At 51.5% G+C, this 16,685-nt stretch overlaps 7 protein-coding genes across 7 annotated transcripts; 1 reads left to right on the top strand and 6 right to left on the bottom strand.

Moving 5' to 3' along the window:
* Positions 1-221: 221 nt before the first annotated feature.
* On the bottom strand, positions 222-2,206 carry EDD37DRAFT_640449 (cytochrome P450). The gene has a single exon (XM_062817245.1). The coding sequence runs from the start codon at positions 2,006-2,008 to the stop codon at positions 425-427; it is 1,584 nt and encodes a 527-aa protein (XP_062666465.1). The 5' UTR covers positions 2,009-2,206; the 3' UTR covers positions 222-424.
* Positions 2,207-2,349: 143 nt separating this feature from the next.
* EDD37DRAFT_640455 (uncharacterized protein) lies at positions 2,350-4,589 on the bottom strand. The gene is made up of 6 exons (XM_062817246.1): positions 4,339-4,589; positions 4,248-4,282; positions 4,125-4,194; positions 3,909-4,076; positions 3,546-3,865; positions 2,350-3,495 (listed from the first exon to the last, which is right to left on the bottom strand). Exons 1-6 carry the CDS (start codon positions 4,434-4,436, stop codon positions 2,456-2,458), a joined length of 1,731 nt encoding a protein of 576 aa, XP_062666466.1. The 5' UTR covers positions 4,437-4,589; the 3' UTR covers positions 2,350-2,455.
* Positions 4,590-5,344: 755 nt separating this feature from the next.
* On the top strand, positions 5,345-7,322 carry EDD37DRAFT_674166 (general substrate transporter; the record flags this gene model as incomplete). The annotated part of the gene is made up of 6 exons (XM_062819497.1): positions 5,345-5,693; positions 5,750-5,995; positions 6,047-6,307; positions 6,363-6,506; positions 6,563-6,695; positions 6,750-7,322. Coding segments are annotated over 6 exons (1,554 nt in total), but the record flags the coding sequence as incomplete, so codon positions are not given.
* A 76-nt stretch (positions 7,323-7,398) lies between these two features.
* EDD37DRAFT_668995 (fungal-specific transcription factor domain-containing protein) lies at positions 7,399-9,805 on the bottom strand. Its single transcript, XM_062819333.1, has 2 exons — positions 8,622-9,805; positions 7,399-8,569 (listed from the first exon to the last, which is right to left on the bottom strand). Exons 1-2 carry the CDS (start codon positions 9,716-9,718, stop codon positions 7,474-7,476), a joined length of 2,193 nt encoding a protein of 730 aa, XP_062666468.1. The 5' UTR covers positions 9,719-9,805; the 3' UTR covers positions 7,399-7,473.
* A 204-nt stretch (positions 9,806-10,009) lies between these two features.
* Positions 10,010-11,618, bottom strand: EDD37DRAFT_640460 (uncharacterized protein). The gene is made up of 4 exons (XM_062817247.1): positions 11,206-11,618; positions 11,062-11,156; positions 10,417-11,005; positions 10,010-10,364 (listed from the first exon to the last, which is right to left on the bottom strand). Exons 1-4 carry the CDS (start codon positions 11,520-11,522, stop codon positions 10,040-10,042), a joined length of 1,326 nt encoding a protein of 441 aa, XP_062666469.1. The 5' UTR covers positions 11,523-11,618; the 3' UTR covers positions 10,010-10,039.
* A 240-nt stretch (positions 11,619-11,858) lies between these two features.
* Positions 11,859-13,976, bottom strand: EDD37DRAFT_582600 (acyl-CoA dehydrogenase/oxidase). The gene is made up of 3 exons (XM_062814425.1): positions 13,189-13,976; positions 12,654-13,102; positions 11,859-12,594 (listed from the first exon to the last, which is right to left on the bottom strand). Exons 1-3 carry the CDS (start codon positions 13,561-13,563, stop codon positions 12,132-12,134), a joined length of 1,287 nt encoding a protein of 428 aa, XP_062666470.1. The 5' UTR covers positions 13,564-13,976; the 3' UTR covers positions 11,859-12,131.
* A 300-nt stretch (positions 13,977-14,276) lies between these two features.
* Positions 14,277-15,986, bottom strand: EDD37DRAFT_674169 (CoA-transferase family III domain-containing protein; the record flags this gene model as incomplete). Its single annotated transcript, XM_062819498.1, has 6 exons — positions 15,697-15,986; positions 15,574-15,645; positions 15,349-15,524; positions 15,198-15,295; positions 14,475-15,149; positions 14,277-14,419 (listed from the first exon to the last, which is right to left on the bottom strand). Exons 1-6 carry the CDS (start codon positions 15,868-15,870, stop codon positions 14,277-14,279), a joined length of 1,338 nt encoding a protein of 445 aa, XP_062666471.1. The 5' UTR covers positions 15,871-15,986.
* Between the last annotated feature and the right edge of the window lie 699 nt (positions 15,987-16,685).

Genomic DNA, 16,685 nt, shown 5'->3' on the forward strand with positions numbered 1-16,685 from the left:
AAGCTCGTCGAGGTGTGCTAGACGACAGACAAGAGGAATTTCAGGGCGGAAAGAGCAGCTCAAAGATGAACTTCGAGCCATTTTCATCCATCGCGCCTGCCCCGGATATTGACGAATTCATGAGCTCATTGCGGAGGTGTTATGACCGTTTATCGACTATGACCTCAACATCTGCCGGCATGTTCATAAGCGAGCCACAACAGTAAAAGGAGATGGAATCCGGGGAAACGCCGTGAGGGGAACGAGGTGTGTTTGTCTGAGCCAGTGATTGGTGTGCCTTGTGCCTGAAAGAACACCAGATGTAGATCCGGATGCAACTTCTCCGTGGTATGTACACATACCGTACCTATATATAACCATCCATATAGGACAGCAATATCTCATCGCTCAGATGTGGCATATTCCATGCGTCAAGTGTGCATCTTTATATCTTCTCGTCCTTGTCATGCACAATCACCCGGATCCCTTTACTGTCCAACTTGGTGCCCGCCGTGAACAAATCACGCGTAGGCGTCGCATCACTGTCATCCGTCTCAAACATTTCCAAAGTATACCTCTGCACCATCGCGGCCAAACTCATGTAAAGCTGCGCATATGCAAGATGCATCCCGATACAGTTCCGGGACCCCTTTCCAAAAGCCACGATATACTTGTCGAGTCTGGACGTCGTGCGCCCTGCGTCCACCTGGTCCAACCATCTCTCCGGGATGAACTTTCGCGGCTCCGGAAACACTTTCTCATCAATGAGCACCAAATGAGGCGTCATGGCCACGGGCGTCCCAGCAGGGATGATCCACTCCTTGTAATGGATGTCCTTGTCGCATATCCGCGGCAAACGAGAGAGCATCCCGCCTGCCATGCGCACGCCCTCTTTGATCACGGCGGTGATGTAAGGCAATTTCTCCAGCGACGTCCATGGCGCAACGGTATCGCCCTCGTGAATCTGCACCGTCGCCAGCTCCTGGCGCATCTTCGCAAGAACATCAGGATTCTTCATGATGTGGTAGGTGGTAATCGTGATAGCCCATGCCGTGGTCTCCGACCCAGCCGTTGCAATGAGCACACCCTCATCAATCAGTCGCTGGTCAGACAGCTCACTTTCCGGCAAGTCACTCGACAGGATCTGCGCGAAGATAGTGTCCTTGCGCCTTGTCTCCACCTTGATCATCTGCATCGTTTCCGGATCATCCTTGATCTTCTTAACCTGCACCCCCACCCTCTGCATCCACGACTTCATGAACCCAACAGGCGGAACGAGCTTGACGGCTACCGAGACAGGCATAGCACGCACAATCCTCCCAATCAACGGGAACGACCGCACGATAGCCGCGGACGCGCGCCCACCAGTGTTCACCAGCTTCCAAGTCATTGCCCACTCCGGACTGTGGATATAATCGTAAGTCCACCCATACGAGCACTGGGTCAGGACATCCGTCGTCAAAGCGAGGTACACCGCTTCCAGATCCAACACCTCCCGACTGCCATTCTCATTCCGCGCGATCTTGTCCAGCCGGTCACACATGACAGCCAACTTCTCCTGGATGACAGGCAGATTCGCCACGATCGACGCCTTGGAGAAGAACGGATTCAGCGCGCCCCTTCGCTTGCGGTGAACTTCATGCTCAACAGTCATACCACCGGCGGTTGGCACCGCGAACCCTCTCGTCCACCAAACCCATTTGTCCATCTTCATGCCGTACAACTCGTCGAAAAAGTCGGGATCATGAATATGCACGTCATCGGGGTTGGTACGTATCACTGGCCCATACTTTTCGTGCATCTCCTTGATCTTCCAGATATACTGGTGACCCTTGAACACATCGTAGTACGTCTCATGCCAGTACGTCGCGACAGCGAGCTTGGAGCCAGGAAATTTTGCCAGAGGGTGAAAGCATATGCGATATACAGCTAGGGTCAAGTTGCGCACGATGTTGGCTAGCAGAAGGTACCCTGCCAGACCGAGCCATGACTTGGCCAGGCCGAACGTGAGGTCTTCGGGGCTCACCATTGTTGTCGATTGACTCTCTGGCCCGTTCTCGCGACAGGAAGAGCAGCAGGAGTACAAGTTATGAAATGCTTGAGGATTCACAGCTTCACGTGTCAGGGGTTCAGCTTATCTTCATCGTCAATGACATAGGCGTCCCAGGTGGACCCCTAGGCCACATCTCGGTGTTCCAACTCTCCCGAGGGCCACAATTACTCCTCATTTCGTCCATGCACTGGGCAATCGTAAGTCATGAATGTCAAATTCACAAGCCGTGTACACCACCGACCTCTGGCGAGCTACGCTTTTGAGACTAGCCCTAAGGGACTGCCCGCAGTGTCCATGGTATAACATATTTATAGCGATCGTCAAACCCGAAACCAGATAGTAGAATTGTTACAGTGATATAGTGGCGATGCCAGACACTTTCTGTTTTCCAAGGCAGAATTCTGCAGCAGGAATACTGGATGTCTATATAATCCTAATGCCGCAACACTCAATCACCCCAGCATGGACAACGGCTTTTCGTCCCCACCAGAGATGTACAAAGTTCTCTACAAATTGTTTATCCGAGGCACTCCAACTGTCCAGTCCCATGGCTGTCATATCGTCTTGTGAGATCTCGACATCGCCTTTTTCACCGTCCCTACCTAGCAGGTTTTCTGTTTCATCGCCCTCGACGACGGGGGGTTGTCTGGTCGAATTGGGGTCGGCCGGGCTGGCATCATTCTCGTCATCATCGTCATCATGATAAGCATCTTCTTGCAGGCTCTTGCCATCTGCTCGGGCGACGGCTTCAGCAATTGTCTGAAATAAAGCTTTGGTCATGGAGTGAAAGTATGCCACAAGTGCCACCTCACGAGTCTGCTCGTCATCGCCTTCATAATGTAGTAGGGCCAAGTCTCGTTCCTTGTCGTCTTCTTCCGAATCACCCAGTCCAGCTCGTCTATCTCCCGCTGAAGCCCACCAAACAAGTGATGTGTAAGCCGCTCGAGACCACGAAGATGGCTCGACAACAACCTTGTTCTCTGAGAATCCTGATGATCCAGATGCTATCGAGGAGGCGTCATTCGTGCCATCAGCAGAGAAGTCGTTGTTGGTCACTGGACTCGGCGCAAAACGTTGCAGAGCTTGAAAGAGATGCACGAAACGGTCGTAGTCTCGCTGGGTAGATTTGATTCCTGTTTTCGGGAACGCCTTGGTCAGCTCCGGCTTGGAGGGTACGATCTTTGGGAAGACCCTGTTTGACTCCGTCTTCGAATCTGATCGAGGCATAAGAACCAGAATATCATACAAATCGGGTTTGGTGCTTAAAACATCGTCCGTAGTGCAAGCAATCCAGCTGTCGTCCGAGGATGACGTGGTCGTTGGTGTTTTATTTCGCTCCAGCTGTGGAATGTCCAGCACTCCCACGGTGAAGAGAGGCCGAAGCCAGTATGGTGGGACATCTCCCTCGGGTATTAGAGATAATAGTGATGTTGATACAGATGACAAAATGGACATATTATATACTATTCCAGATCAGCAGGGAGATTGTGAACACGTCTCATCGTTGTCTTACCAAGGTTGCAACTGAACTCCACAGGGGTGTCTGTGACTATTAGTATGCGCTTTCGTAGTAATGCCGCGCGGTAAAGCGGGAATATCAATGGGCCGAATGTTTTGACCGATTCTTCCAGAGTCGAGGCAGGATGGTGAGGTATGAGTGCGTGATGCCCTGATATGAAGGTAGTTGCTGCGCTCATTGACCTTGACTTGCGGTATCCATTCGTCTGTTGAGGATCCTGCGCACCTGAACCGGTCCGACTTTCTGGCGTAAGTTTATGTTTGTCCCAGTACTCTTCCAATGCAGTCGTGTTATCGCCATCCTCGATTTGAGACCTACTCTGTCAGTCCCTAACGCCTGAACAGCTTGCCTTCGTACCTTGCAAGCTCTTTGAGAACAACAGCATGACGCCAGCTTCTTCCCATGCGGCCATGCTCGAGTGGAACAATCACGCCAACTGCTAGCATTCGAGCTGCTCGATCGGACTGTTCGTCGGGCTTGTTGATGAAGGTGCTGAGACCGGCATATTCGTCGTGTATGAAATATCTTAATGCGCTCAGTCCTGCTAGTTTGGTAAGACTGGGAACCACTCACACCAAGTCCTCCTCAACACTGTGTAGGCCTGAAGGCAGCGATTTGTACTCGACGACTCCTTCGAGAGTGACTTTGACACAGTGTCAGTGCGGGTATGGGAAGGTTTGCGGGGTAGTCACTGACCGTCTTCCGTGGCTCTGTGCCATCCTAGTGTGTAGCTATAACCTCTTAGCACATGTGAAGCAGAGACACAAGGCAAGCGGCGCCAGAATACCCTTTGCGGTGGTCAAACTTGACAACGAAGAGGGCAGCGATGTGAGGTATGGGAGGTTCGCTGCTGGTGTCAATCCTCAGGGGATTTGGAGCGGCCATGTCAACATCCGACCTTGCATGCTATGCCGTGTCTCGCGGATCCTCATCAGGGCTGGTCAGTGTTGCATGAACGAGCACATATGGAGACCAAGATCACTCCGGACATTCTATTGCTGCATGCGCCTGCGCCTGGGGTAGCCTCGCAGTACTTCCCCAATGTATTGGATGCGCCAAGGCGCTAAGATAGTTAGTAGATTTCAAGTCGGCTATATCTCCAATTCCCCGAGGTTAGCAAGTCATTTCACACCTCAATTGATGATCTCATATCGCAACAGATCAGCGTAAGCAGCGCGCTCACGATTTCTCCTTTGAGGAAGCACAATTGGTGAGCTAAAGGCAATCGAGCATTGACTTCAAAGCGAAAGAAGTCAGTGAGTAGGAGAAACATTGTGAAGTGCTCCCCAGGCGAAGCCTCGAACACTGTGCAAAGAGCGGAGGCCGATGGCGGAGGCCCCAAGAGGCACCCTCAAGCGCTCTGGGCCTTTGGCACTGTCTGAGGTTGTTCCCCACGGGACCCTGTGGGAACCCCGCTATATCAGTCCAGGCATAGCGTCCTACTCACCTGGGTAGCCAATTGCTATGCATGAAAGCACATAGCTTTCATCAGTATCTTTTCGGCTCGGTTACTACACGCCGACATGGCCCTTGTGCCGAGCACTGTCGGAGCAACCTGACCGTATAAGATACAAAGCTAAGTCACCTCTCATTTAATCGGTACCTCCAGAACCCCCTGCTTCCTCCCACATTTCTCCCTCCTTGTCGCTTTCTCCGTGTTTTCCCCCACGAAACCAGAACCACCGGCAAAATGAAGGCCCAGCGCAAGGTCACCTTCTTCAACTTAGCCGTACGTCTTACCAAAGGGACAATCATTCAGATGCTCTCCAAGATATACTAACCCTCGCCTCGAACAGATTGTTTTGGCCCTCTGTCTAGGCAGCTTGACCTACGGCTATACCTTCAGTATCGTCTCAACCACTCTTGGACAACCTGCGTGGTTCGAATACTTCGACCTCACTCAGGTTGCGACTGAACCAAGATATGCCTATACCAATAGTATCATCGGTGCCATGAACGGCTGCTTCTCGGTCGGTGGCCTGTTCGGCGCATTGTTCAATGGCTGGTCGTGCGACTATCTGGGTCGCAGAAAGACTCTCCTTGTTGCTACTCCCATTGCCATCGTAGGTGGTGCCCTGCAGGGAGGGGCAGCACATATTGCCATGTTCCTGATCGGCCGTGTACTGGGCGGCTTTGCTGTTGGTAAGCAGTCCACCAAGGCAACTCATATTGGCTCCAGCTTCTCACAATCATCACAGGTATTCTAGTGGTCTTGGTGCCACTGTTTCAATCAGAGATTGCGCCGCCAGCCACGCGAGGCTTTTTGGTCTCTCAGCACGGTGTTGTTCTAGTCTTTGGATACTCACTAGCTGCCTGGATCGGTGTCGCCTGTTATTTCTCGAAGAACGCGGCTTTCCAATGGCGTTTTCCGCTATGCGTCCAATGTGTCTTTCCTCTAGCAATGTTGATTTTGACGCCTTTCCTGCCAGAGTCTCCTCGATGGCGTAAGCAGCACCCATCTTTGCAAGAAATCTTCGAGACTGACCTTTTTATAGTGCTGATGAATGACCGATTCGATGAAGCTTGGGCTATTGTTCTCAAACTTCACGCGGATGGAAAGGACCCAGAGGCTGAAGACGTTCATTTCGCCACCGAGGAATTCTATCAAATGCGCCGACAAGTCGCGGCTGATAAGGCTATGGCCTCTCAAGAAACCCTCATGACCCTCTTCACCAAACCTTCCTACCGAAAACGGATGATTTGTGGCTTCTTGACCATGTATGGTGCCGAGTCAACAGGCATCTTGGTCATCTACAGTACGTTCAATAACAGACTTCACTAGAGTCAGCCCCAAGCTAACCTACCTTGCAGACTACAGTGTGCTTTTGTACGAAGGGCTCGGTTTCTCAGGCAGCCTACCGTTGATCCTAGCGGCGGCCTATGTCACCGTCGCTTGCTGCGGAAACTACATCAACTCGCTCCTCATCGACAGGGTCGGACGAGTCAAGCTTCTTCGTAAGCTCTTCCTCACTGAGTTCAATTTTCACGTTGATCCTAACTTGGTTGGATAGTCATCGGATTCACTGGTTGCCTGATCACCCTGTGTTTCGAAGCCGCCATGAGTGCTCGCTACATCGGCAAAACCCCAGTCAACAACGCCGGCCTCAGCGCTGGCGTCTTTTTCCTGTTTCTCTACATCAGCTTGTAAGAATATTCTGCATGTTCTCATTCCTTTCCCATACTAATCAATGGTTATAGCTACGGCTGCTGCATTGACGCAAACACCTACGTCTACTGTTCCGAGATCTTCCCTACTCACATACGATCTCGCGGTTTGTCGTTCAGCGTCGCTTGTCTGTTCCTGTCGACCATCGCTTATCTCGAGGCCGCACCGACCGCATTCGCTCAAATCGGCTGGAAATACTATCTCCTCTTCATTGTCCTCACTGCGATCAACATTCCTCTAATCTGGTACTACTTCCCAGAGACAAAGGGACTGTCGCTGGAGGAAATTGGCGAGAAGTTCGGAGACGAGATTGTTATGCATCTTACTGATCTGACTGACGAACAACGAGCCGAACTGGACAGGGAGATCGCTTCGAACAAGCAACAGGCTGGCGCAATCCACGTCGAAACGAAGGCTGAGCCAAACAGTCTCACTGAGAAGTCTCTTGCTTAGGTGAAGATATGATGAGAAATTCGGACGATTGTATCAATTTCATACTCTCCAGGGATCAAGACTTTTCCTGACCTGAGAAGGGAGTTCATTTAGAGGAGGATTTTGGATCAAAGAGAGACATTTCTATCAGAGGGAAACATCGAATTAGAGGACGACTTAGAGAAAGACGTCTTCAATGTATGGGAACATATGTTAGAGGAGCACGATTGCGAGTGCTTGTAACAAGACAAGATATTGTGTTATGTTGGGGTCATTAAGTAATCTTGAATTCTGAAGAGACATCACCATCAACGTAGCGATAGCTCATTCAAGATCGAACCAATTCCGCCCAAGCCCATTCATAATCTCACTAGACCCATCATACGTCCCCCCGTACAAAGCATTCTGCATATCCTGAAAAGTATTCTGAAACCCATCCAGATCGTCAAACATGAAACTCGACCCCGACGTCCCGCGATCTTGAAAGCCATATCCCAGGTCATCCACACTCGTCTCCTGTTGAAGCACGGGCAGCGGATCATGGCGCGGCTCCGTATGCGCGACTAAACCAGCAACACTTGCACTCGCAGGCTGTGGCACTCCTTGCACACTGGTGAGATGAGCCTTCAACAACTCCTTGAAAGCGCTATCACTCAAACGACTGAAGATCTCGCACGACTGACGCGCGTCATCCCATCGCTCACAGATCGCCGTCAGAATATTCGAGCAGTCTTTGATGTCAGTCATGACATCCGAGCAAGGTGGCAGGAACGCAGTCGGATCGGATTTGCGTCGACGAGCCCACTGTCCAACACTGTATACATTCGTGAGACCGGCCATGAAGATCGTGTAAAGACATATCCAGGAGTAATTGAGACGTCGAGCTTGTAACACCTCACGGTAATTCGAGATGAGTTTGCGAGAAGTCTCCCACATTATCTTGAGCACGTCTTCGGTATCTTGTACCACTGAATGGCCGCCTGCCGGTGGGGTCGTGGTGGCTGGAGGTCGAAACAAGACAAGGACGGCATTGTGATATAAGGCTTCCCACCAGCTGGCGCAGGAGAACGCTGAGATGGCCAAGGACGATTCGTCGTTCGAGGAAGGCATTGCCTGTGCCGTCTTCTCCCTCCAGTCCTGGAGTTCGGCCAGGAGATTTTCGCGAATCGTTCGTTTATCTGTGGCTTGGAGAGACCGAATAGTCACATTGGTGTGCAAGAGGCGATGGCTTTTGGCGATAAGTCGACGGCAAAGAACTAAGCGGAGAAAAGGCGAGATGCGACCTTCCGCTTCCTGGGCAGTGCCGTCGGCATTCGTAGACTGAGTCTCCAATTCGTCGTCATCTAAGGGTAAGGGCAGAGGTGTGTCGATATCTTCATCTGACAGCGTCAGGGTGCGACCCAGTGTAACGCTTACGATGCTGACGACTTGTTAGTCAACTTGACGTCAATATGTGCGCATTCTCAACGTACCGATCAAGGCTGTAGAAGCACCAAAAACACCTCTTCTGCATCTCTGCTCGCACGGTCACAGGAACCAGGCCTGTCAAATGATAGTCGCTCCTACCGTTGCGCGCAGATAGGACTGCTTGGTGGAGGCCGATCTCGACGCAAATTCGCTCGGCCTGTCCGAGAAGATCCCACATTTCATCAGCAGTATCACGCAAACTCGCATGAATACCATATTGACAACAAAGCAGTAATGCTTGGAGGGAGCGAAGATCTCTGTACTTGAGTATCTCGTAGAAATGGACCATCGCACGTCTGGAATATGACTCGGTATCTTTGTAAGCCCATTCGAAGCGTTTGGCGGCGGCGGATCCCAGAGCGAGGATCATGTTGAAGACAAATGCAGTACTGTGATCTTCCAGATATTCATTCGGACTGCCGTATATCCGTTCGACAAGTTGCAGAAAGCTTGGTCGGTATATCAGTGGAAATGTAACGTGCCAGTGGTCGAAATAGCTTGCAATCAGTCGCGATGCTGTCGCTCGATCCGGTAGCGATGAAGACAGTGAGACAGTATCATGTGCCAATCGAGACCTGGAGTAGGCTTGGGAGACCCTGGCAGACATATCTCCTGAAGGGATTGGCGCATCGTCAAAGACGCTTTCAACGAGGTCGATGAAATTTGCGCCCGCGCTAGACCCTAGGTATTTACCATGGGGGCCAGGCTTTCGAATTGCTTCAGAACTCATCGGTGTCCATGACAAGTCTGCGGATGGCGTGCTGTTGGTTTGGACAGCTGTGGTTGAAGGGTTGTCCGAGTTGTCGCGCTGATGAGTCTGAGTCGATTCTGATGGAGCACAATCCAGCGGCCTTGCCCCATTCGTGTTGGCTGAAGTCGTCCTGGTACGGGCTGCTGCAGGACTACTCCTCAAGGAGTTGTTTTCGGCTTGAAGGGATTGGATTCGCTCTTGCAGAGATTCAAGCTGAAGACGTCTTGCATGCCGGTAGTGCAGTTTCTCCGGATAAGAGCAACGTGCACCACTCCTCAAACAGGAGCCGCATTCAGGTTGCTGTTGGTCGCATCGGGTCTTGCGACCATGACAGCGATCGCACGCTGTCATTATTCAATGCGCACTGGGGATGAAGAATGACGATAATCGTGATCAAGTTCAATCGTGGAATTTGGAAGGCGAAGAAGCAGGGAAATGATTGACTCGTTACTAAGTTAGTAATTATTGGGCGGCCCCCGAGTTATGCACGTCCTCCGCCCACGCTTGGCGGGCAGTGGCGGGTTAGGTGCCCAGATGGAGGGGCACGGGGGTCACGGGGGGCATCAGATCTGGAATTGATCCCCGCACCCCTCGGGGAAGGGAGTTTGGACCTCCCAATTGACACGAGGGAGGAAGATAATACCGCTAGTTATTGAATTTATTGCTATGAATTTAGATGACCTCTGTGAAATGGTCCTTTGCAGGCGGAGGAGCCACCTTGATTTTGGCAAAGTCCTGCAAGGTGTGGAAAGCCGACTCGTACGAGTCGACCTGGCCATGCCATCCCAGCTTTACAGCCTTGCGCATACTAAGAGACAGTGCCCAGCCTCCAATCACTGCAGAATCAGTCATGCTGAAGGTCTTTGTGCGGTCGGCAAATGGATCAAAAAGCAAACCATGCTTCTTCGTCAGCTCTTTCCATGCCTCTTGTACTTTGGGTTGCTCGGACCATTCCAACAAGCTGAACGAAGACTTCGTAACTCCCTTGGGACCGTACCTGTGACGCCGTGTAAGCTTCCATGACAATATAGCTTTGTGAGTTCACTTACCCTCGTGGAGTCGTCTCCGCTCTCGACTCAAATGTCCTGTACTTCGAGGGGTCTGCCTCGGGAGGATTCCAGGTGGTGCCATACCAGTCAGCCAAATAAGGCCAGAATCTGCCCCATGTGAAGGGTAGACCATCCTGGGCATTGAATGCTTGGTTGCCCGTGTGCGGGTCCAGAACTATCCACTCTTCGAGATAGGCATTCAGAAGAGCGGTACTCTGGCAATACTCCCGATCCCAAGCAGCATAGTCGCCGGGAAAGTTGAGAGGCTCTTTCAGATAGGCTTGGACCGAAGCATATGCGGCGATACCGACCATATGGTTGAGCAAGTTGTCGCGAACTGCTCCGATAATGTACGAGGGACGAACAACCCCCCATTGGGCGCCAGTTTCTTTGCAATAGGCGGAAAGAATATCTTCTTGGCGGTAGTAGAAGTTTGCCTCTGTAGTGATTCTGGGGTCGGACTCAAATGAAGGGCTGGTGGCCGGACCAATGTGGAATCCGTACTGTTTGGCACCGGTCTGCAAGAGAAATCTCTTGGGCTGGAGTTTGGCATGCTTGAGTCCCCCAATGAAGTTCTCAAGGAGATCACCTGGAACATATCAGTCCCTGAGTCGTGCTGTTGCCAACGGCATGACAGGAACTCACCGTTAACCCTGGTCAGCTCCTCTGCATCTGACCACATGTTTAGAACACCACCCTTCTGAACAGGTTGCATATACGAGAAGAAGAAGACATGGTCGCTATCAGGCTAGGTCAGTAAGAGCAGTGTTGAATCGTGACTCTACTTACACCTTAGGAATCTTGCCTTCCAGGGCTTTTCCAATGGTAGCTGGATCAGCCAAAAAGTCGGCTTCGACATGCTCGACTCGGTCTGCACCTTCACCCAGCTCCTTGAAGAAGTAGTCAGGTGGAGGTCGGCGTGAAAGACAGTAAATTTTTGACCATCGTTCAGGCGACTGAACAAGCACTTTCACCATGTGGTAGCCGGAAATACCATTGGCTCCCGTGACAACGGCTGTGAGACCCTTGAATTCGGGGGTATCTGGGAAGGTGGGAAGTCCATGGAAGATGCCTTTCGACTGCACTGTTTGCACTGTTGAAACCATCTTGTCCGATGGTTTACCAAATCTAGAATACAAGGTATTGCTTCGTAAGAGATGCTCGTGTGTCAAATAACTTGTCGTTGACTCGTTGCTCGACCGACAAACAGTGGTAGAAGCTCGGCTCAACCACGTGGGGATCTTGAGATGTGAGTGAGGTCGGCTTCTTCGGCGCCGCGCCGAGGCCTTCGAAGGGTCTCACCCCAGTGGGGTTCACACGGGGATCCAATTGGGGGGTTCATGGGGACCTCCAGTAGGAATGCTTGAGGAGACAAAGTTCAGCCGAAGGGTCCTTGGGGGCAAGCGAGCGGAAAAGATTCCTCTCCACTAAACTTGACAAGGCGCCATCAACGTTTATACTACCTTATTAGCGGAAGCCTGCTTTACTGGTCGATGACACGGGGTACGGAGCAGACACTTGGAGAGGCTGTCATGGAGAATTATTGCACAGCCTAGCACGGTCCAACCACTTCCACTGCCTCAGACTCTGTCCTTACGGGAGGTCTCAAATGCGTCAAGATGTGTTCCATGAGATCGGCATGTTCCTCACAACAGCAGAGGATTGGTTGACAATGTTGGATAACTCGCTAATTATATTGGTATCATCGGCCATGTCTAGTAGGACTTTGGCAGGCCCAACACCCTCTCACCTATGTAGTTACAAATCATTTCTCGACTAACAGGCGCGATGCGAGGGATGAAGACCTCGCGCAGATACCGTTCGACGTGGTATTCTTTGGCGTAGCCCATACCTCCATGGGTCATGACAGCTCGCTCGCATGCCTCGAATGCAGCCTCGGCAGCCAAGTACTTTCCGGCATTGGCATACTCTCCGGCTTCATATCCTTGATCGTACATCTTGGCCGCGTGATATAGCATAAGTCTGGCAGACTCGAGTTTCATCCAGCTGTCAGCAAGTGGGTGCTGAATTGCTTGATTCTTTCCGATCGGTCTGCCAAAGACTACTCGGTCGTTTGCATAGACGGCGGCTCTTCTGAGGGCTGCGTAGCCCAGGCCCAGAGCCTCGGCACCGATGAGAATTCGTTCAGCGTTCATACCGTGCATGATCATTTTGAAGCTGTAAATACGACATTAGCCGGATGTTCGAACACGACATCTACGGGCAGGAACACTCACCCTTCATTCTCCTTGCCGACTAAATCTCTGGCCGGTACTCTCCAGCCATCGAAGAACAATGTGTTAGTATCGACAGCAGCTCGTCCCATCTTAGGAATTTCCGTAATCTCCACGGCATCCGTCAAGTCGGTGTAGAATAGTGACAAGCCCTGAGAGGGCTTTTTCACTTGATCGAGCGGCGTCGTTCGAGCTAGGATAAGGATCTTCTGTGCATTCTGGGCTGTCGATATCCAGATCTTGGACCCAGACAAGACGTACTCATCCCCATCTTTCGTGGCAGATGACTGGAGCTTTAAAGTGTCCAAACCAGTATTTGGCTCAGTCACACCAAAACAAGCTCTCTCCTTGCCAGCAATGAGAGGAACGAGCCAGCGTTCTTTCTGTTCGTCTGAGCCGAATTTTGCTACTGGCTCCAGGCCGAAGATATTCATGTGAATTGACGATGCTGCCTGATGAAGTAGTTAGTATTCATAGACAGGATGCGAGTTATGCCTCGTGTTCAACATGGAGGAGTACGAGGCTGGAGGTCACTTACCGTCATTCCGCCGCCAGATTCCGAGATGGTTTGCATCATGACGGCAGCCTCTGCAATACCCAATCCCGATCCACCGTACTGTTCAGGCATACAGATACCCAGCCAGCCATCTTTTGCGAGGGTATCGTAGAGCTCTGTCGGGAACTTCTTCGATGTCTCTTGCTTAGCCCAGTACTCATCGGGAAAGTTTTCGCATATCTTTGCGATGGACTCCCGAACTGTACGTTGCGATTCCGTCAGATCTGGATCATGACACTGTAGATATTCCGTGGCTCTCGCGTGCCGTGAGCGCCGTGACTGAAGTTCCAAAGATAATCTGAAACTAGGCCTAAGTGCCCTTCGGACACCTGTGGTAAAGAACGTTGACGACCGCATTTGTGATGGATATTGTCTCGGTGTTATGTATGCTTTCGCCGTCTCTGGCGTCTTGTCGAGTTCACCTGAAAATCCCTGATGTTGTGTATGTTCCTTCAAGAAAATCGGTCTTCGTGCTGCTTATGAGGTGGATTCGTTTTGGCCACTTGCGTGAATTTTCAAAAGGCCCAGCCAGGCTGGATTACATGATGATGCTACGATTTCGGAGGCAACAGCGCGTTCACAGTACAGTACTGCTTTCCTGCTTTGCCAAGGAGATCTGGCGGAGCCTACCGTCGCCGTCAAGCAATGTCGGTTGAAGGCCATCTCAGGCTTCTCAGGTGACGAAGAAGGCAATTTCGGCGCAGAACCGATGCTTCGGCTGCTTGGCGCCGACACCTCCAAGCGGCTGAGAAATCTCCACAACGTCAAATCCATCCCATTAGTTTGTGGCGCATTGCTAATTTAGATCCAATAATGAACATCGGCAACCAGATGCCGTGAGTCTCACGGGGTGCAGGGACCGTCGATCTAGATTCGTGCAAGAAGTCTAGGCTAGAAATGTGAACAGAATGACAGCAGTCATCGCACCCAATCGGATAGATAATACTATTCCGGACCATATCCTGGGTCGATGCTGATCGACGTAGCAGGATCTATCTACAACACAGTTGTGGTCATAATTCTTACATTGGAGAAACTGCATTACGGCATGACTGCCCTGCCAGCTCTCTTCACACTGCCTTTTCCGTCCGCAATTCTGATATTGCTTGTCCCGAGTAGCCAAGTTCTTGCAACACAGCATCGGTGTGCTCACCAAGTAGCGGCGGTGGACTGTGAATAGAGGGTTTGGTCTTGCTGTACTTTACAGGAATGCCTGTATGGTCATGATCAGTACAGTGCAAAGACCGGACAGGTCGTGGAGTACTCACCAAGAATCTTGATGCTTCCAGATGCCGCAGCCTCATGTGGGACAATCTCGACCATTTGCCGGGCCTCGATCTGTGGGTGCGCGAAGGCCTTTTGTAGAGTGTTAATAGGGCCGTACGGCATGCCGCTGTCCTCAAAGATAGCCAGCCACTCGCCAGTGCTTCTCGCAGCAAAGGCCTCGTCCAAGATCGGTTTCAATGCCTCACGGTTGAGTACTCGTGTGTCATTGTCCACAAATCGTGCATCTTCTGGAAGTTCAGGCAAGCCCAGACGCTCCGACAGTATCTTGAACTGCCTGTTGTTCACTGCCCCAAGAACGAGATAGGAGTCCTTCGTCTTGAACGCCTGATAGGGGACGATACTAGGGTGGGAAGTGCCCCACCGCTTCGCCTCTTCACCTGTGTTGAGCCAGGTCATCGCCACGTTGGCAAGTACAGAAATCTGAGTTTCGAAGAGAGAGGCGTCCACCTTCTGTCCAACGCCGGTCTGCTGACGCGTGTGAAGAGCTGCAAGTATTGCACCATGGAGATAGAGTCCTGTGCACATATCTGTCAGGCCAACACCAGGCTTGGTTGGAGGTCCATTCGGTTCTCCTGTGACGTGAAGAAGACCGGCCTCTCCTGCAGCAATGACATCGTATCCAGCACGCTTAGCATATGGCCCTGAAGTTCCATAGCCTGGTACGACGTTAGACTATGCGTGATTGGGCTGCAAAGGTTACTTGCCTGAGATGCTCGCGTGGATGATGGAGGGGTTGATGGCCCGCAGAACATCATACCCGATACCGAGCTCGTCCATTTTCCCAGGGATAAAGTTGTCAACCCTATAGCCGCAATGTCAGTCATGCAACTGTGAAGGAGGGTATCTGGCACTTACACAACATCGGCCTTTTCAGCTAGCTCGAAGAAGATTTTGCGTCCCTTTTCGTGTTTGAGGTTGAGTGAGATAGACTTCTTGTTGCGGTTTATGGTACTGAAGTAGGCGGACATCGACTTGCCCTTCTCGTTCCACAAACGGTTCTCTTTCTGTGTACGCCAGGTTCTGGTGTCGTCCTTGAGGCAGCTTAGCGAAGGATCCCTCGGCGTTCCGTTCTTCACTTACACCACCTGTAGGGTGCTCAACCTTGATGACTTCGGCACCATAGTCGGCCAGTATCTGAGTACAGAAGGGTCCCTGATTGCACGTCAGTCTGAGCAGCCTCTTGGGTACGTGAAGTTTGCATACAGCCAGTACTCGGGTCAAGTCGAGGATTTTGACACCTTTGAGAGGACCATTGCCGCCACGTTGGTTCTGAACCGCATTGTCATGTCTTGACCTGGCCTTGATATGGGTATGGGTAACAGGTACTGTATGTTGCAACTGGGTGTTGATGCGCTGAGTCCATATTGTTCTCGACATGGCTGCTGGACGAGAAGAAAGATACCTCGCTGACGAGCTGTTCAGAATTCACTCGTCTAACCAAGACCTCGAGTCCACATAAAGTGCATGCATGTCCCTTCCATACCCAAAGGACTCGATGCAGCATAAGAGCATTTTGATATCTCTGCTGACTCATACAAGTCTCCAACCAAGTGTGTTCAAGGCGTCGTCGATGCAGCCTTGCATACAAAATCATGGCTCTAATCCACATTCAGCCTGTCGTTGCCGATATCGGTCACTGGCCGACGACTCGGTGCCTTCGATCCGATGGTGCATTGCCCGCCAGTCACGCGGATGAGATCACGTGGAGCTGCTTCAGAGCTGGATCCATGAGCCTGAAACGACCTTGACCAGCTTACTCTTTTGGCTTCAACCTCTCAAATGTCGTTCCGTCGATCAACTTTGGGACAACGTCGTCACGTTCTCGGATCCGCGCGATATCTTTCGCAGATACACAGGCAGTGAAATGCGCACTTCACTCCGGCAGCACGCGTCAACACATGCCATTCGGGGTCCGCGCTTCCTGGACCATCAGAAGGAGCCATTTCTGGTTCTACTAATAGGTCACGACGACCCTTCGCGAGATTGACTCTTTTCGTTCTTCATCTTGCTGGGGATTGCCAGCAGATGTCTGGCCCGCCACGTCCAACATGCTGCCTGTTCCCACCGGCGCATCTGGCCTCAATCCTGACAGGAGCTGAGATTTAATGATTAGTCGACATGATTATGGTGACCCATCTTGAACCCCGAAGTACCAGCATATCAGCGGTAGGAAATGTCAAATGAAACTTTCG

The sequence above is a fragment of the Exophiala viscosa genome (genome assembly GCF_022695815.1).
Source record: "Exophiala viscosa unplaced genomic scaffold EDD37scaffold_12, whole genome shotgun sequence".
NCBI lineage: Eukaryota > Fungi > Ascomycota > Eurotiomycetes > Chaetothyriales > Herpotrichiellaceae > Exophiala > Exophiala viscosa.

What these genes read in the sequence shown, in the direction of transcription:
- EDD37DRAFT_582600 (XM_062814425.1), bottom strand. Translation starts at nt 13,563, where the DNA reads ATGCGGTCGTCAACGTTCTTTACCACAGGTGTCCGAAGGGCACTTAGG. An exon ending in AATCTGGCGGCGGAATGACG is followed by an intron (nt 13,103 to 13,188) that starts GTAAGTGACCTC and finishes CTACTTCATCAG; the next exon opens with GCAGCATCGTCAATTCACAT. An exon ending in GTCGGCAAGGAGAATGAAGG is followed by an intron (nt 12,595 to 12,653) that starts GTGAGTGTTCCT and finishes TCGTATTTACAG; the next exon opens with CTTCAAAATGATCATGCACG.
- EDD37DRAFT_668995 (XM_062819333.1), bottom strand. Translation starts at nt 9,718, where the DNA reads ATGACAGCGTGCGATCGCTGTCATGGTCGCAAGACCCGATGCGACCAA. An exon ending in TGCTTCTACAGCCTTGATCG is followed by an intron (nt 8,570 to 8,621) that starts GTACGTTGAGAA and finishes ACAAGTCGTCAG; the next exon opens with CATCGTAAGCGTTACACTGG.
- EDD37DRAFT_640460 (XM_062817247.1), bottom strand. Translation starts at nt 11,522, where the DNA reads ATGGTTTCAACAGTGCAAACAGTGCAGTCGAAAGGCATCTTCCATGGA. An exon ending in GAAGGCAAGATTCCTAAGGT is followed by an intron (nt 11,157 to 11,205) that starts GTAAGTAGAGTC and finishes CTAGCCTGATAG; the next exon opens with CGACCATGTCTTCTTCTTCT. An exon ending in GGAGCTGACCAGGGTTAACG is followed by an intron (nt 11,006 to 11,061) that starts GTGAGTTCCTGT and finishes GATATGTTCCAG; the next exon opens with GTGATCTCCTTGAGAACTTC.
- EDD37DRAFT_640455 (XM_062817246.1), bottom strand. Translation starts at nt 4,436, where the DNA reads ATGGCCGCTCCAAATCCCCTGAGGATTGACACCAGCAGCGAACCTCCC. An exon ending in AAGTTTGACCACCGCAAAGG is followed by an intron (nt 4,283 to 4,338) that starts GTATTCTGGCGC and finishes AAGAGGTTATAG; the next exon opens with CTACACACTAGGATGGCACA. An exon ending in GCACAGAGCCACGGAAGACG is followed by an intron (nt 4,195 to 4,247) that starts GTCAGTGACTAC and finishes ACTGTGTCAAAG; the next exon opens with TCACTCTCGAAGGAGTCGTC.
- EDD37DRAFT_640449 (XM_062817245.1), bottom strand. Translation starts at nt 2,008, where the DNA reads ATGGTGAGCCCCGAAGACCTCACGTTCGGCCTGGCCAAGTCATGGCTC.